Source organism: Colletotrichum paranaense (genome assembly GCF_030867605.1).
Source record: "Colletotrichum paranaense strain IMI 384185 chromosome Unknown Scaffold_10.1, whole genome shotgun sequence".
Lineage (NCBI taxonomy): Eukaryota > Fungi > Ascomycota > Sordariomycetes > Glomerellales > Glomerellaceae > Colletotrichum > Colletotrichum paranaense.
This window is the reverse complement of record NW_026848968.1, coordinates 847,256-863,411: the sequence shown is the minus strand read 5'-3', so window position 1 is coordinate 863,411 and position 16,156 is coordinate 847,256. Positions and strand designations below refer to the sequence as shown.

The 16,156-nt window shown below is 54.6% G+C and overlaps 3 protein-coding genes across 3 annotated transcripts; 2 read left to right on the top strand and 1 right to left on the bottom strand.

Annotated features, from left to right (window-relative positions):
- Window positions 1–4,242: 4,242 nt before the first annotated feature.
- Window positions 4,243–4,464, bottom strand: CPAR01_11961 (uncharacterized protein; the record flags this gene model as incomplete). Its single annotated transcript, XM_060496219.1, has 1 exon — window positions 4,243–4,464. One exon carries the CDS (start codon window positions 4,462–4,464, stop codon window positions 4,243–4,245), a length of 222 nt encoding a protein of 73 aa, XP_060345004.1.
- Window positions 4,465–6,815: 2,351 nt separating this feature from the next.
- On the top strand, window positions 6,816–9,437 carry CPAR01_11960 (methyltransferase domain-containing protein; the record flags this gene model as incomplete). The annotated part of the gene is made up of 2 exons (XM_060496218.1): window positions 6,816–6,839; window positions 6,933–9,437. 2 exons carry the CDS (start codon window positions 6,816–6,818, stop codon window positions 9,435–9,437), a joined length of 2,529 nt encoding a protein of 842 aa, XP_060345003.1.
- A 3,438-nt stretch (window positions 9,438–12,875) lies between these two features.
- On the top strand, window positions 12,876–14,023 carry CPAR01_11959 (uncharacterized protein; the record flags this gene model as incomplete). The annotated part of the gene is made up of 3 exons (XM_060496217.1): window positions 12,876–13,262; window positions 13,399–13,593; window positions 13,679–14,023. The coding sequence occupies 3 exons, from the start codon at window positions 12,876–12,878 to the stop codon at window positions 14,021–14,023; spliced, it is 927 nt and encodes a 308-aa protein (XP_060345002.1).
- Between the last annotated feature and the right edge of the window lie 2,133 nt (window positions 14,024–16,156).

Sequence of the window (16,156 nt, the reverse complement as noted above, 5' to 3'; positions counted from 1 at the left end):
CAGTACAGTCGGTATCCCACTTGTCACTTCCGCCCATACGCGTCCTCAACGGCACGCAATACTCAGATGGTGGGCAAAGCTCCGGGTCGAGGCCAACGGCTGCCTATCCTAGACTTTGAGAGATTGGCTGCTGCAAAGCCTGCACACGAACGATGGGAATGAGAGAGCTGCTATAAAACCAGGCTGGCAGTGCCGAACGGCGGCCAAGGCCCGAATTGGGAATTGGTGGCGGGCGCGTACGGAGCTGGGAGCAGAGAAAAGGGCCCTTGCAATATGCAATATGCAACATGCAGCTGCAAGTGCAAATATGTGCGGGCAAGTTCGCAACTTCTGAGCCCCTCCCCCCTCTATGTCATGTAGGCATCGGACATGGCCACGGGACCACGGCGGAGAAACGAATCATCGAGGTCCCCGATTGATAGGCTTGCTCCGGGCTTTTGACTTGGAGCTTCCTTTCTTCGGATATCGGGGGAATTTGATGTGCTGGGTCTGCTAGGTACTCTGCTTGAGGAATTGGATGGATCGTGTGCCGTTTGTCCGGTTTAGGTTGTATTATATAGATAACCTGTCAGCTCTTCTCTCCACGAGTGCACCATACAAACGCCAGACTTGCACCTGTCGGCCAGCAACTGCTGCTGGATCATCAGACGACAAGACTTGGTGTCTTGAGAAAGAAGAAGAAGAAGAAGAAGAAGAAAAAGAAGTCAATCCAACCAGGAGGAACAGAACCTTAGGTTGAGAGCATATTGCCTGTCTTAGGTAATCTGGTGAGTCGCAACTTCCGTCCGACAGGTGCTTCCTGCCCATTTGAACACGGCAACTAACACGGCGATTCTTGGCAGGAGCCCCGGAGTTGACGGAGGAAAGACCTGCTGGACCTGCACTTTCCACGCTTCAGGCATTGTGTACCTGCGCTGCGCCCCTGACACTTTGGACGGCAAAGCTTCGATGTGTTTCCAAGCTGCAACTTCGTCATTTCAACCTCACATCATCCAAAGGCTGTCTCTTGAACATTTCGCGGGAGAGAAACGGCACATTCACCAACCCCTCTCTCGGCTTCGCAACCAAGCTAAAAGTCGAAAGTCGCGGTGTGCGCAATTCCCTCACCTCGACCGGCCATCCAGCGAATCAGGCACAGCTACCGGTACCTAGACTCCGATTCCTGGGGTTCTGGCTTCTGCACTGCGGCTGCATGCTGTCTCGGGCGCCGAAATCGCTCACCCGCCGCTGAAGATACCATCCTCCGACTTTGGCAACCCATCCCATTTGGAGCAACAGACGCGGCATTTGATTTACTTGCTTGGCTCTTTTCGTACAGCCTCCGAATACACGGGCAAACTTCCGTCCTCAGTCTTCGTCACCCACCGCCTTGGGAGTCTGGCAGTCGGGATAGTGTCTTCATCATTCATGTGATAATTGAGACACGGCGACGATCTGACTCTACCGCTCGACCGGGTATCCATAATTCGTTTGATCTTCTTTTGCGGATGAACGACAGCGATCCCAATTACACCAGGCATCGAGCTGCGGATTAGCGCTACGGCCCAACGGCTGCGACTCTATACGGATACTCAATTGAGTCAATCATTCTGCCTCGACGCTGGCAACCTACCCCTCCGTACGGAGTATTACTTGCCATCTGTGCGAGTATTCGCCCATCGAATTTGACTCTGCACTCTCGGAGAAGCCCCGATCGACCTGAACTAGCTTGGCCCTGCCTTCATACCAAACCCCCAGTACATGTTCGGGAGGCTTGTGAGCCCAAAGGGGAGAATCTGCCTGGAAACCCAGCGGAAACATTCGTCACAATTCATTCACGTTGCTTCGTTTCTCCCTCTGAACCGCCGATCTTCTCGCCAGACACCTATTCTGCAAAAGAAGGTTCAGAGGATTCTGTTGCCGGTGCTGGGCGGAATCCACCGACCGGGACGGGGACAAGTTGCAACGAGGCCGCACCCACTACCACGTTACGCTATCGGCACTGCACCCCAACAGGCAGGACGCAGCACACGCGACAGACAGCCTGCACCGCACCATTGACAGCTGCTGCGGAATCTAGCAATCTGCTGCAGACAAATCGCCCAGCTGGCTACGAAGGGAAGGTCCCCCCACGCTCTAGAACTCTCCCCCAGAAGACATATCGAGGGGAACGTCATTATCTCCGACAAGCACGAGATTCTGCTTTTGATCCCTTGGCCAGACTCAGACTCCCAGCTAGTCATCACCAATCGCCCGTCGTCTTATAATAGCACCGTTCCGTCGTTGTGGCACGCAACGAAAAAGCGCACACCACTGACCAGTTCGGATCAGCAACGGGCCACGGGGTGGCACTGCCAGCTGGAAACAACACCAGTCAGTGGCTACGCAAATCACAAGTGACAGAGTCAGCTTGCACGCACGGAACGGGACGAATCAAGACAGGCGGCACGGCAAAATAGACCTTGCAGCCATTCGACAGGATTCGATATACGTACGTAACCAACACAGGCCATCGCCGACAAGACGCCGCGGTGAAATTTGATCCATCTATCCCCTCGGTGACATTTGTCTGCGGGAACCGAGACGAGGCGAGACGGGGCGAAGCGACGGAACACCAAACAAGGGATCCGGCTCATTACAGTCGCTCAGACAAGGGCCCGGACCTTGACCGTACGGGCACCCTCTGCTGGATTTACCGCGAGGAAAGACCGGCCGGAAGCTTCACAACAAACGGACGGAAACGAGGCGACACAACATCTAAATCCACCAGCATTGTCCTATCGCGTCCTTCAGCGGCCATTGGCCCTCTCTTTCAATAACGGCCACTGCGTTGGTCCTTGGGGCAAGGCGACAACGAGGCAAACACGACTCTTGTTCAGCTCGGTCGATTTCCCATCCAACTCAAGCGCAAATCCAAGCCAGCCAACCAGGGCCCGTCAGTTATCCGTCATTCCAGCGACCCCAGTCCCGTCCCCACCGGGGAACAAGCGGCCGGTATCCCGCCGTCTCAAGATTTCAGAAAGAACCTGGTCCAGGTTCTAGAAGGACGGGGCAAGCTCCGGCGTACTTGACTCTTGCGTGCCTTCTGAGCTCCTCCAACAGGACGAGGTATCCTCTATCCGGCCGGGACACTGTCGAGATATTTGGGCCAAATCGCCGAATCCTCGGCGAAGCGGGCAGCAACAGCCATATTCTAGTGACGCAAACTGTGGCCACCACGATTTTGATACCTACCAAGTACCGTTTTTGCGTACTCTACTCGTAAGGAGTACGGATACGTGATTACCAGACATAGCCTGACTAAGGGCACACACTCGAACAAAGAGGAGCGATTATCCAGCAAGTCTCCATTACCTACCCGAAATCAGCGCGGCCCGGTCCACTCCATTACCAAGAGGATCAACACTCGACACAAAGCACCCAAACGTCAAAAAACAGGGGCTAGCGTCTTGTTTTTTTCGTCTTGTTGGTCACCGAGGCCCCGCACGTCCTCGCCGGTCAGAAATCACCTTGGCTTGAAAATTCAAGGTTCACGCCCTCATTCAGCTTTCAGTCTTCTGCCAACCGTACGGATACGATAGATTGACTGCACTCTACCGGGGGCCTGGTTACCGGTGCCCTCTCTTGAGCCCCTTCACCGTTCTGCTCCTCGTAGTAAGGGGTTTTTGCACTTGCAGGCGTCTCTCAGATCCTTGGCTTACCGCAGCAAGGGTCAACGGCAAAGGGCAAGCAACAAATCAACCAGGGCCACTGACTTCACAGACCGGCCGACTCTGTTATTGTCGGACCTGCTTTCCCATCTGTCTGTCAAGCCTTGGACTAGTCCGTCATCGAGTCTCAAGTGCGAAAGAGGCAGACCCGGCGGCACAGAGCCGAAGTTTGAGACAGAGACATTGGAACAAAAGAACGGCAGGGCCAGAGTTGGGCCAAGTGCACCAAGTGCCCCACGAACAAAGAAGCTCTGGGAAAAGAAACACAATTGAGTGGGCTTGGGTTGGAGAATTACAGCACCGGGCGTCCCGACGAGCTGGATCGGGGGCTGAGCGAGGCGTTTGCTGGCCTCGTCCCCTTGGAAGTTGGTGGGTGGGAAAAGCCCACTTGAGCAGCCACACTCGTTCTTCAACAGCTGCTGGATTGCCGCCGAGTGGTCAGCGTGAGAGAAATAGCAGGGAAACCATCCATTACGTCCTTGACATTGACGCCATCGTGGGCGACAGTCGACCAACAAACCAAGTTTCGAGCTGCTCAAGTGCTGGCTTGGTTTTAGTTATTGCTCTCACCGAACCCCAGTCTTGCCGCCCTAGTGGCTCCTGTCAGGCCGGAGCTAGCAAGCTGAAGAGGAAATTCGTGGAGTAATAGTGACGAGTCCGCTTGGGAAACAGGTGGGAAGCTTTGACGACACAGGCACAGACACCACCACAACAAACCAAGCAAATCCAACGAACGCCAGGCACAGACAGATACGTGCAAAGTGCCGTCATCCATCGGGGTTATTGAGGAATCGGACACTGGCAGAATAAGGCTAGTCTTGGTTGGCACTGCGATTGGCAAGACGGACGGCGCACCGACACAGGCTACGCGGCGCAGAGGTGAAGCCTCCGACGTGGATCACCTTGTCGGGGGGTCACAAACAACAATCCCACACAACAGTAGACGAAAGACACTGGCCAATTAGAGACCAGAGAAAGGCATTGCCCTTGCTATTACCTCCATTGCCCTGGCCGGGGAACGTTGGTACCGTCCAAACGGGTTTCCCCTGCCGTTGCGGATACCCAACAGGCCTGTCGACGGCGTCTGCCCTGCGCTGCCTCGCCTTGCTTACTCGCTTGCTGGCTGGCCACATTCCCGAGTCTGGGTTGTTTGCCGCGCAAAGACCTCTCCCAAACTCCGAGTTGTTCCTGCGCGATAATCAAAAGGCACACGGAATAGTAAAGCGACAGTGCCGGCATACCTACACGAGCTCCCGTTCTCGTGCACTCTTGCTTATCAGATAGCCCGAGGTCTAGCTCTGCGAAGCTACCCCATCTTGGTGTTTAGTCTTGTCAAGCTGGGCCGACTTGAGACGCGGCGCCGGGCGGGAGTACAAACCTTCGTGGACTTGTGTGCTAGCTCATCAGCATTGGTTAGCACGTTGTTAGCTAGCAGCGCACCACTCTACAAGTGGCAGACAACGAGAGCGCGCCGACGACAAGGCAAGCAGGCCAAGAAGCATTCAGCAACTAACAACCGCCAGTAAGCAGCATCCAACTAGCGTCCAGTGCTTCCCTTCCCTTCCCGTCACCGAAGCCGGGAGCGCCAGGACCGCCGCCCAGTCAGAACAGGATAGGTTCTGTACACTGACTGCTCTGTGCCCTTTCTTTGGTTCCATTGGCAACGGACCAAGGACGGGAGACACTTGGGCGCCCTGCTATTGCGACGGCAGCGACTGCGACGTGGTACCTGCAGACAACCAAAGTACCTCGCCCACTCCTCCGTACGGCGAGCGAGCGACGCAAGGTGCTGCTGCAAGGTACAAGGCGGCCAAACGAACCTGTGGTGGACCCTGTTCGGTTCCCCAGCAAGCTCCAGCAGCCAGTTACGTCTGGTCAGCGTGGGTGTTTGTGTGGTGCGTGTGGTGAGTTTGCCCCCTCATCTTGTTTTTTGTTTCTTTCAGTTCTCTTGATGATTCCCGCCCGGTATGTGTGTGTGTGAAGCGGGCAGACGAAGACGAAGAACACGGCCAAGGAAAAGAAGCAGAGGCGACGCAAGCGCCAGTGCAACGTCCGAGTTTGGTTCTCTTTGTCTCTCACATCGTCATTGCTCTCTGTATTTCGCTTTGTAGTCGCGCCAGAGAGAGTGTGAGAGGAAGAGAGAGTGTATGAGAGCACTGAGAAAGACAGAGAAATAATGTCCAAGGACCAAGGAACGCGGCAAGTCGCTCGTCTATTTGGTCCGTCTGCATCTGGATCCTGGATGCTGAATCGGTACGGATACATTGCATCCTGACGGACTCTTTTTTTTTTTTTTTCTCTTCCTGTTTAACTGGAGTTGGAACCGCGGAAGAGAATCCGACTTGCTCTTTGGTCCCCCTCTCTTCCTCTTCCTCTTCCTCATCCATCTCCGTTATCCATTCCCACGTTCCATTTTCCCATTTTCCCTCATTTTCCAATTTCTCTTCCCCCCACCCCCCACTACCCCTGGGCCTCGCCGCGGCCGGGTGTCAGTGTGTACCTTGCCCAACTCAACTTTACCTGCCTGTTCCTACATACAGTACTTGACCCCATCCCCGGGGCTCCCTGCTGGTGTTGCTGCAAGGTACGTACAGGCCAGTACGCTAAGTCATGCACCCTTGTTCTTTTGGTTTTGTCTGCCACTCTGCATCTGCTATGTATGTCGAGAGTATCTTTACGGTGTATCGTTACGGAGCATCTGAAGTGTACAGACAGACAGACAGACAGAGCAAAGAGAGAAAAACAAGACTGCGCGAGAGTCATGGGAGAGAGAGAGAGAGAAAGAGAGAGTACGGGTAGTGTATCCGTAACGGAATAGTCCATGGATAGTGTGTTGCTTGTGCCACCACCAGAGCCACGAGGACTATCCGTCTTGGTTTCTTTGCTCTCGAAAATAACGACCGTTCTGTAAGTACATGGCGGTTCTATTGACTCTTTGAGGCGATGCCAAATTAAAGAAAAACATATCCTTCCTGGTTTCTCCCTCCTCCCCCTCCCCCCTCCCCCGTTCCCTTCCGCTTCCTTTCCCACCCGGGTGCTTCTCTTCCCCTCCACCGGACAGATACACTCATAGTGTACAGACAGACACATACACGTTCACACACCCCTCCCCCTCCCCTCCAATCCATGATCTTCCCCCCTTTCCACCAGGTACATCACATCCACCATCATCTCCCCCCCAGCTGCTGCAAGGTCGCAACAGAAACTGGAATGGAACCGAACTGAATTCAACACACCCCAAAGACCCAAACCCAGGAAAGCAAGCAAGCTGCTGCTGCTTGCTGCTGCAAGGCAAACGAGCAAGCAAGCACAATCAGCCGCCAATCCCCTCCTCCTACCTCCTACGGAGTACCCCGACTCTCTCACTCTCAGTCTCTGTGCCTCCTTTCCACTGCTCCCACTCCCAAAAAGTCTCGTCTCTCTATCTCTCTCCCACAATCCACACGCAGTTTGCGGATCCCCAAACAACCCCCCTCCACCCCTCTGCCCCCTCCCCCCCCCCGTCCATTGGAGCTGGAGCTCCCACCTGCGAGTTGGGTCTCATTGTCGTCCTCCCGGCCCCAGAGAGGGCAGGGCAGACATGAGGATCCAAGACACGAAGAGAGGACCCGACTGACCCAACTGACCAGAGCCACAACCACACGCACAACCGGGTCCCAAGCCCAAGGGCCCCAGAAATCCGCCGCTCCTCCTGACGAAGCGCTCGTGGATGCGGAAGATTCTGCAAACATGTCCCAATACATGTACACCAGCTTCGCCCCCGTCCCTCCCATTCTTTCTCGCATCGAGTCGACCAGGCCAAAGACTGCGACTGCAACCTTGACAAACAAGAGCAAACAACAACAACAACCACACACGGCGGTTGGTGCTAGTGCTGCAACTACAGATACCACTACCACCACCACTACTACCACTACTACTCCTGCATCTGCCACTACAACTCTGTCAACAACATCAACAAAACCCCCCGCTGCCGCCCACGCCGCCGCCGCACCACCTACCCCGTCTTCCTCTTCTTCGTCCTTCTTCTCAAAGGCCAACCCGGCGGATTCTTCGCGCATACCGTCGCGCCAACCATCATCAAACAGTTCTCACTTTGGACAGCAGCAGCAGCAGCACCACCACCACCACCCCGCAACCCGTCTCAAGCACATCCGCACATCGTCATCGTCCTCGGCGTCACGCTCCTCGCACGAGACCTCGCTCACACCCACGTCAACGACCCTCTCGACTGCGTCGCCCATCGACCCGCGCGATCTTACCTCGCCAGCGTCTCCAAAGAAGCACAAGCATCACCACTCGCTACAAGAGACACGCGCTGGTGCCGACCGCACTCGCATCCGGGTGCCGGCGCGCCTTCGCAAGGAAAGCGGCACCTTAAGCTCCTACGCGAGACACCCGCTTGTACCGCCTACACCATCTCACATCGGTCTCACTCCGAATGAGCTAAAACATGTCGCCATGCTCGTCGACACGGACACATCGGGCCGTCATCTCACTGCCGGCAAGGCCGGTGCAATTCCTTTTTCCCGTACCGACAGTCTTTCGTCGGCGGCTCCTTCAACCGCCTCCATGTCGACCCGCACAATGACGTCCTCCGACCCCACGACAAACTCGTTCGATGCCTCTCGCCCTTACTGCTTGCGCAATGGCCGCACATATCTGTCAGATCCGTCATTAGCATACCCCTTGCCTGTTGACCTGAGCGAGATCCATCGCCAGTCATTGCGCACACTGCTGCTCATCCAGTTGTTTGGCTCGCCAATCTGCTCCACAGCATTTGCTAGCAAGCCGCCTGGTCGTGTCCTCGAAGTCGCCTGCGGTTCCGGATTCTGGAGTCAGTCGTGTCACCGGTATTTCGCGCAACGAGGCCACCCAGATATCCACTTCACCGGCATGGACATTGGCCCAATGGGGCAGCATGCGGGGGACGTATCTCGCGACATGAAATGGCGATTCATGCAGCACGACATTCGCAACTTTCCGTGGCCGTTTGCCGATGGCGAATTCGACTTGGTCATGGTCAAGGATCTGAGTCTGGTTGTGACGTCGCCGCACGCACTGCAGAACGCCATTGAAGAATATCATCGCATTCTTCGCCCTGGTGGCACTGTGGAATTCTGGGATAGCGACCACCAGATCCGCATGTTGCGGCCCCACGCCGCGCCACAGTCTGGCAACACCGAAGACACCGCCACCGTCGCCTCGCTCGGCGCGTATCCCATTTCGGCAAAGACCCCTTTGAGCGCGCCGCTGAACAACTTCCTCGTCGAGTACAACAGTTGGGTTCACCGTGCACTCGAGTCCCGCAATCTGAGTCCTGTGCCTTGCACTCTCATCGGTCCTATGCTCATCCAGGAATCCGAGGAGCTGACTGACATACAAAGCAAGCGCCTGGCGATCCCACTTTCTGAAGTTCGCTGGGAGCGCGAGGGCGTCGGCGGTGTCGTGACCAAGGACGGCAAGTCGTTCATCAACTCTGGCAAGGGCAAGGGCAAAGACAAACCGGACGAGCAGAAGAAGACGTTGACCGAGGCCCAGGCGGCGCTCCGCCGCACGGCCTTGATGACCGTCGTACAGCAGATCCAGAGCCTGGAGCCGATCTTGCGCGAGGTCAGCGGCAAGAGCCAGGACGAATGGGACGGCTGGCTAGGCAAGATGATGAACGACCTCATGAGGGAGAATGGTACGAGTTGGGGAGAGTGTTTGGAGGTCGGTGCCTGGTGGGCACGCAAGAGGGAGCGATGAAGGACCGCATGACGAAGTTATGGTGGACGGAAAAAAGAAGGGAGTTTTTTTTTTTTTTTTTTTTTGCATTCGTGTTTTTGCGGCGACAGTTTATTGGACTCTATGGGAATGATTGGCCCTCAACATTGACCTATGCCTACACCCATCCCAAGACGCTCGCCGCATCACGCATCTGGGACGTAACGCTTCCTCAACGCCCGATACCGCTTGAGATAATACCTGTTGCGCGATTAGCATCATGGCGACTCTGAGGGCGAAGAAGCGCCAGTGTCAACAACAGAGCAGAATACAGTTTACCAGAAACAAGAGAAACAAAAAGGGACGGCGAAAAAGGGACAAGGCAGGAAAGGATGGAAAGGGGGAAGGGAGGAAGGAAGGAATAGGGGGGAAAGGTCAGAGATCCAGTTCATCGAGATACCCCATCGTCAACATCATCATCGTCATCTACTACCACATCATCTACATATACACCTACATATCCTATCACATCGTTTACCATTACTATACAATACCTATATCTCCCCCCCCCCCCCAATATGCTTTCTTATGCTGTGTTGTGTGCCTTAAAGTGACGATGCTGAGAGTGGAGAGTAATGAGGGGGATTATGGCGCCCTGGAGAAGCATATGCTGTAACCTTGAATGCATGGAGTGACTTGGCATTCGGAAGAGAGTGATGGGTATTACATGAAAGCCATGCTGGCACTCGACGGAGGCGACTTGCCTCGCCGTGAAGGGGAATCGCCAGTCGATTAACATCTCGAATTGACTTGTACGACCATTGGTAAGGGAAGTGGGGGATGAGTTGGATGAGTTGGATGTGAGGACGGAGGGGGGGCAAGGACCGACTTGGTAAGAGTGGTTTGGATGGTATATCATTGTAGAGTGTGATCGAATCAGGGGCTTAGACAAAAGTCTCGAGTAAGGTTGAGGATGTGAAGAGGCGGGGCAAATTCTCTCTTCTTCTTTTTGGGCGTTCTGGTGTTGCCAACTGTGGCATCGTCACCCGTTGTATGCTGCGGTAGCGAATTATGCCCTCTGTTTTTTTATTTTTATTTTCTGGGGAGAGGGGGGAGGAAGGAGGATAGAGGATGTATGGAAGACTGACTTTGACCGTGTAAATCGCGCCTAGCAGAACGCACTTACTCTGTAAGGAAACACGCCTGAGGAAGGACTCGGTTTGGGTGTTGGAGGGGGGAGGGGGAGGTACGGCGGGATGGCTTGAAAGGGGGACGCGTTGAACAGCGTACGTGCTGTTGAAGAGCAATTAACTCTCAAGGACTAGTGACATGGGTTCTCCCATAGCCTTAGTTACACTTGTTTTCCGAGGCCCGGGCCGAGGTAAGGTACATCGCTTTCGGGCGTGTTTGATAGGAGAAAGAGGGACTTGTCATGGAAGTGATAATGTGTACTTGGGGAGACGAGGTTGCGAAGTTGGATGGACGTGGACGCAGACGGGGGCCTTTTTTGGAAAGCGCAGGTGAGAGGCACTGGGCTGACTTACAATGCTTCGATTTCTGTAAGGTATTCAAGTCAGCTGTTTGATTCTATTCGTTGGTATAAAGTCTGATGTTATTGCTTCCCATTCGGTCATTGAGAGAATAGAATGGGAAGGAAAGAGAGATGAGATACAAAGGGTGAGTCCATGACGGGAATGATGGAAGATTATGACTCTGATAGAGTTGGGGGAGTAAAGCGATGTTGTCCACTTTGGAAAGTCTAGCATGGAACAAACGCAGTTGGGCAAACGAAGAAAGTTGCCCAGAACTAGATGTAGCCGCACTAGACGGTAAGTACTTCATGGAGAGCACTTCCCACGCCCGGAAGAGAGCGGCGTCCGGTTTAGATAGCTGAAATTGGGGACTTTGAGGCGCATATAGTATATCGAGACTCATGCTGGTGCACCACGAGACACACTCGCCTCCAACTTGGAGACAGAACTTGGGAAACGACCAACATCGAGATGCAGCGGAGTCAGTTGAGGAGGGGGGAGGCGTGCCCCCAAAGCAAAGACGAAATGTCCACGAAACCAACTCCAACTTTGGAATCGATCACGCGCGGTCATAGAGCCTGATGTCAACCGAGCATCCATAGATCTCACCTTGCCCTGTCCACGGACGAAGGACACGCCATCTAACTGGTGAAAAGGGGCCCAAACCCAGAGAAAGACATAAAGAAAGAAAGACAGGAAGACAACGTACCCTTCTTCACAAACTCAGCCCTCTCGATCCCCCTTCGAATAGCCTCCTCATCCCGCAGCGCAGCATTCGCAGAAAACGCCTTGTGCAGGCGGGGGCGGAAGTAATCGTAGCCAAGGGGGTATTCTCGGCCCAAGTAGAGGAGTTCTATTCTCCATGGTTAGTCATTTTTGTCTGTTGGGTTCATCTTTAGGTGAGGCTGCAGTGTGAGCCCAGGCATAATGGTTGACGGATGGAAGGTGAGCGGATATTGTAGAGGGAGGCAGTGAATAGAATAGAGAGAGGGTGAGGGGCAAAAAGATGTGTTGGAAAAGAGAGAGCTCTGGGTTTGGTCGTGCTGTGGTCAGTCGACTTGACGAAATTCAACCGGATCATCAGTCTCAGGACGACAAGTATCTGTCGTAGAGTAAGGATGCGCCAGCGACAGACGTTTAGAAAAGCGCAGGTTTTGTCTTCACAACAAGTTATGTTGACAAGAGCAGTCAAACATCTCAGCAACTTGTCTCACCGGGCAACCTCGAGGCTACGTGATACAGCTCGATTGAACAAGTGCGATGCTCCCATTTAGAGTAAAACGAACAACAATAATGAAAAGACTCTCAACTTACCCTTGTAAATGGCAATGACCCGCCTCCGCAACTCGGTATTCACGACGCTCATCCTCTTCTTTGAACAACTGTCGGAGCAGCTTGCGAAGTCTCAGAGAGTGGCAGTCTTTAAATATCGTCGTTGCAAATGATGGTATAAAGAGATGGCGCAGTCCCGTCAATTATCGCATCTCCCGCTCATGGCTCGCAAGGTCGTCGTCGATGAGGTCGACAGCTCGCTCCAATGGCCTCAGACCTCGGCGAGATGATGTAAGACCCCCCCCCCCAAGGTGCCATCCCCACCACCAAGCTCCAACAGCTCTCATGATTGGTTGGAACTTTCAACCTCATCCCACCCGTTCGTTCCCCCAGCTCAACCCATGGGGCCGAACTGCGCCGCGCCGCATCTTCAACCTCGCCATTCGAAACCCGCGGGACATTGGGAGCTTGAGGCCGGCCATCTCTCAACCCTCTTTTCTCCCTCACGTCGTGATCTATCTGGTGGAGGACACGGCACTTTCAGAAAAGCGACACCGAAACCTAACCTTGATACCCTCACCCTCGCACGTCGCACCTCGACTTCCGAATCCCGACCCCGACCTCGATCCCAACACACCTCACGCACCCCGCTCGTCAGAGCAAGCCTCTCCCAAAAATGAGATTCACAACAACGCGGCTCCAACAGTCAATGCTATCCCGCGTAGTCTCAGAATACCCCCGCGAAGCAAAGCCCGCCGCCGCCGCCGTCTCCAAAGCCGCCAAAGCTCCCCCAAAGGCCGGCCGCAAATGGCCCCTATACTCTAACAACACGCAACTCGCAAACACAATCTCGCTCAGCCCGCGAGAACTCTACAAGCGCATCGGGAAATGCCTCGCCTTTGGCTGCGACCCAGACCAGACCCAACGCGCGGCCAGTCTCCTGAGAACCATTAACGACGAATGGCGTAATCTCCACGCAGTCTCGCAGGGCTTCTATGACCCCAAGAACTCGGCGTACACTGTCCGACTGCGAGATGGCGAGCCGAGTCATCGTCCATGGCTGGTGAGTCTTTGATCCGCCGTCTGCGCTAAGCAGTGCCAGCGCCAGCGCCAGTGCCAGTCCTGGTCCCGATCTTGGTCTCGTGAGACCAACTTGTATCAACAGCGCCACTGACTGTTGTTCCCGTTTGCTCTCGTAGGGTATATCTCAAGCGTCTACCTTGACCCAAGTCGCTGAGCAGTCAATCGCCCGTTTTCTGGACCGCGTTCTCGAGACGGCAGATCCTCAAGATAGATTAGAGTGGGAGCGTCTTCGCGACAGCCACACCTGCAACGAGACACTGACAACCATGCACTGCCAAAACAAATCGCCACCGCAAACCCGCGCCTCTCCGGTATGCCCACAACATCACAGTCTCTTTTGCGCCCCCAACCCCTCGTCCCTCAAGCATGCCTGTGCTGATGAGCCTTCCCTACTAGACACTCTCGCTCGAGCCGCAAGTTATCAGCGCCTACACAAGGTTGCTGTCAAACGATTACGAAGAAAAGTCCACCTTCCGTTTCAAGGTTGTAATCTATTCACACAAGCACTTCACCAAAATAGCCGACTTGAACATGCATCTGAAGATCTGCACTCATGACAGGAAAGGGCTGCCCTGGCTCAGCCGTGAACTGAAGCGGGTGGCTGAGTTGACCAGCACCGATGCGGAGCGGAACGCCGCAGATGGACATGCAAGACATATCGCGAAAATGGTCATCAACCTGGAACTGGGTACATGGAGAAGACCAGACGCCAAGGAGGACTTTGGCAGCGCCGCGCCCTAACGACATATGAGTATGAGATGTGCACAAATACTTCTCACGGCACTGGGTACTATCGCCATCGGACCAAAGACGCGAGCAAAATCCGTGGTCGAGCCGGAAACCCGAGACGGAAAGAGCGAGAGTCGCTCGTGTAAGTCGAGCGAGGCGAGAAGACGCATGGTTTTTGGTTCAATTTGATCAGTCATAGGCAAGTCGAGGCGAAAGCGGTCCTCTTGTAGAGGAAATTGACCTCGCCATTTGAGCGTGCCCCTCCGCTAGACAAGATGACGGGCGACAGCTTGATGGCTGAAGAGAGCTTGAGGCCATTCGACCCTACGGGCGACGCAAGAGATACTCAAGTGTCTGCCGAATAGACGATAGAAAGCACGCCGCCGGAAGATATCCCTAGCATCGGCCCCTGGTAAATACCAGTCATTGAGATAGAGACTCAGAAAGGTACAGCGCGCAACTACTCGACGCCGTGATCCTAAAAACCCCTGATCATGTGCCAAATCTCATCTTGGTGTATGCATTGCAGAAATGCTGGCACGGGTTGAGCGCGTAAAAATGAATCGATGCGCTCGGGTTGATATGTGACCTGGAGACCAGTGATTGGAACGGCTGAAAAGGACTCTTCACTGTCAAGGACAATGGTGCCACTGGGCTCCATGTCATGGCATCAATAACCGCTGTCCGTCCTGCTCCATACGCATGTAGCGTCACGGAGTCTTCTCGGCGGCACAGGCTCTGGAAAAGAGCATCAGAGGCTCCGTGGAAATTCGCTCCGTGAAAAAATTTCTCAAAATTATCTTTCCAGACGTGTACGGCGCACCGGCTGGCCTCGCGTCCAGTGTCCGCCGCTGGAAAATTCAAATTCGCTCCGAGAGGGGCGGCGCAGAGAGCCCACCGGGAGATCCGCATCGCACGGAGCCGCCCTTGCGCTATTACGTTGTGTCGCCTCACGCATCCGTACATGGGTATTCTCGTTGTGTATATCCGTACCCATACGACCAGATGGCAGAGCGGTGCCACAGCCTGCAGACCGCCTTCAGAGTCAGCACCACAGTGCGAAAGAACATCGGCGAGAGGGAAGTCGACCCCGCTAAGCAGCCGCAGAAATATAACGGTCTGCAGGGCACCAATCAGCTCGCGACCGGATCATGGGCCGCCAAGTCTTTTTCCCTCGTCGAGATGGAGGGGGAGGAGCCGCGATTTTGCAAGTGTAAGCTCTGGAGGCTGCGGTGGTGAATGAGGTGAGCTGCTGTGGTGCTGCAGTGCTGCGTGTTGAGGTGATTTGGGGCCTGGGGCTGCATGAGAGGCGTGCCGTAGCTTGTGCTGCAGGAAGGCTGGCGTCTTGAAGCTTATTCCCGGGGCTTTTAGTCTCGATGCTAGATCAGTTGACGGGGTGCTAGTCGTATCTCCTCGCTATCCATGATTGGAGAGGTCATTGTCCCATCAAGTCTCTCGCTGCAGTCGAGATCCAATGGTGAAGTATGGCTGCTGCAGCGGCAGAGAATGAGTGAGACTGTGGGAAAAGTGCCGTAACATCGCTTCTTCTTCTTCTCCCTCCAACTCTCCCCTCATCCTCAAAGTCCTACCATCGTCAGGCACTAATAGTGATACAAAGTCCTGGTGAGGACACCCGCAACCCACGCTTGGTCACTGACTCTTTGAAGAATTTCTGTACGGCACCACGAATCAGGTGATTCGACTGCAAATTGCTCTCCACGGCATCCCGAGTCAGCAGTCCACTTGAAGTGCACCGGCTGTGACATGGGAGGCAATCTGGCAGCAAGGCGCGCCGCTGGTAGCAGCCAAATGCCGACAGGCAGATCGACTTGCTTTACCTCTCTGCGCCTAGCTCCCTCTTGTTCCTCGCCGTTTATGCTCAAGACCTGGGGGGGGGGGCCAAGTGGGGGTTCACCACCATCACAGGTAGTATTTTCCAATCATCTCTGTCGTGACTTGTCGAGCAGGTTGAATACGCCTGACGACGGTCCAGGATGTGGTTGCATTGCCGCACTGTCTTGCTCCTTTCGATTTTGTCCCTCCTCCTTTTCCGGGTGGGATACCTGTCATCTCGATCGGAGGATAATTAGCTAAACAGGTGGAGATGGCGGCAAGAAAAGCTTGACCCTGCAAGCTGATTATCGA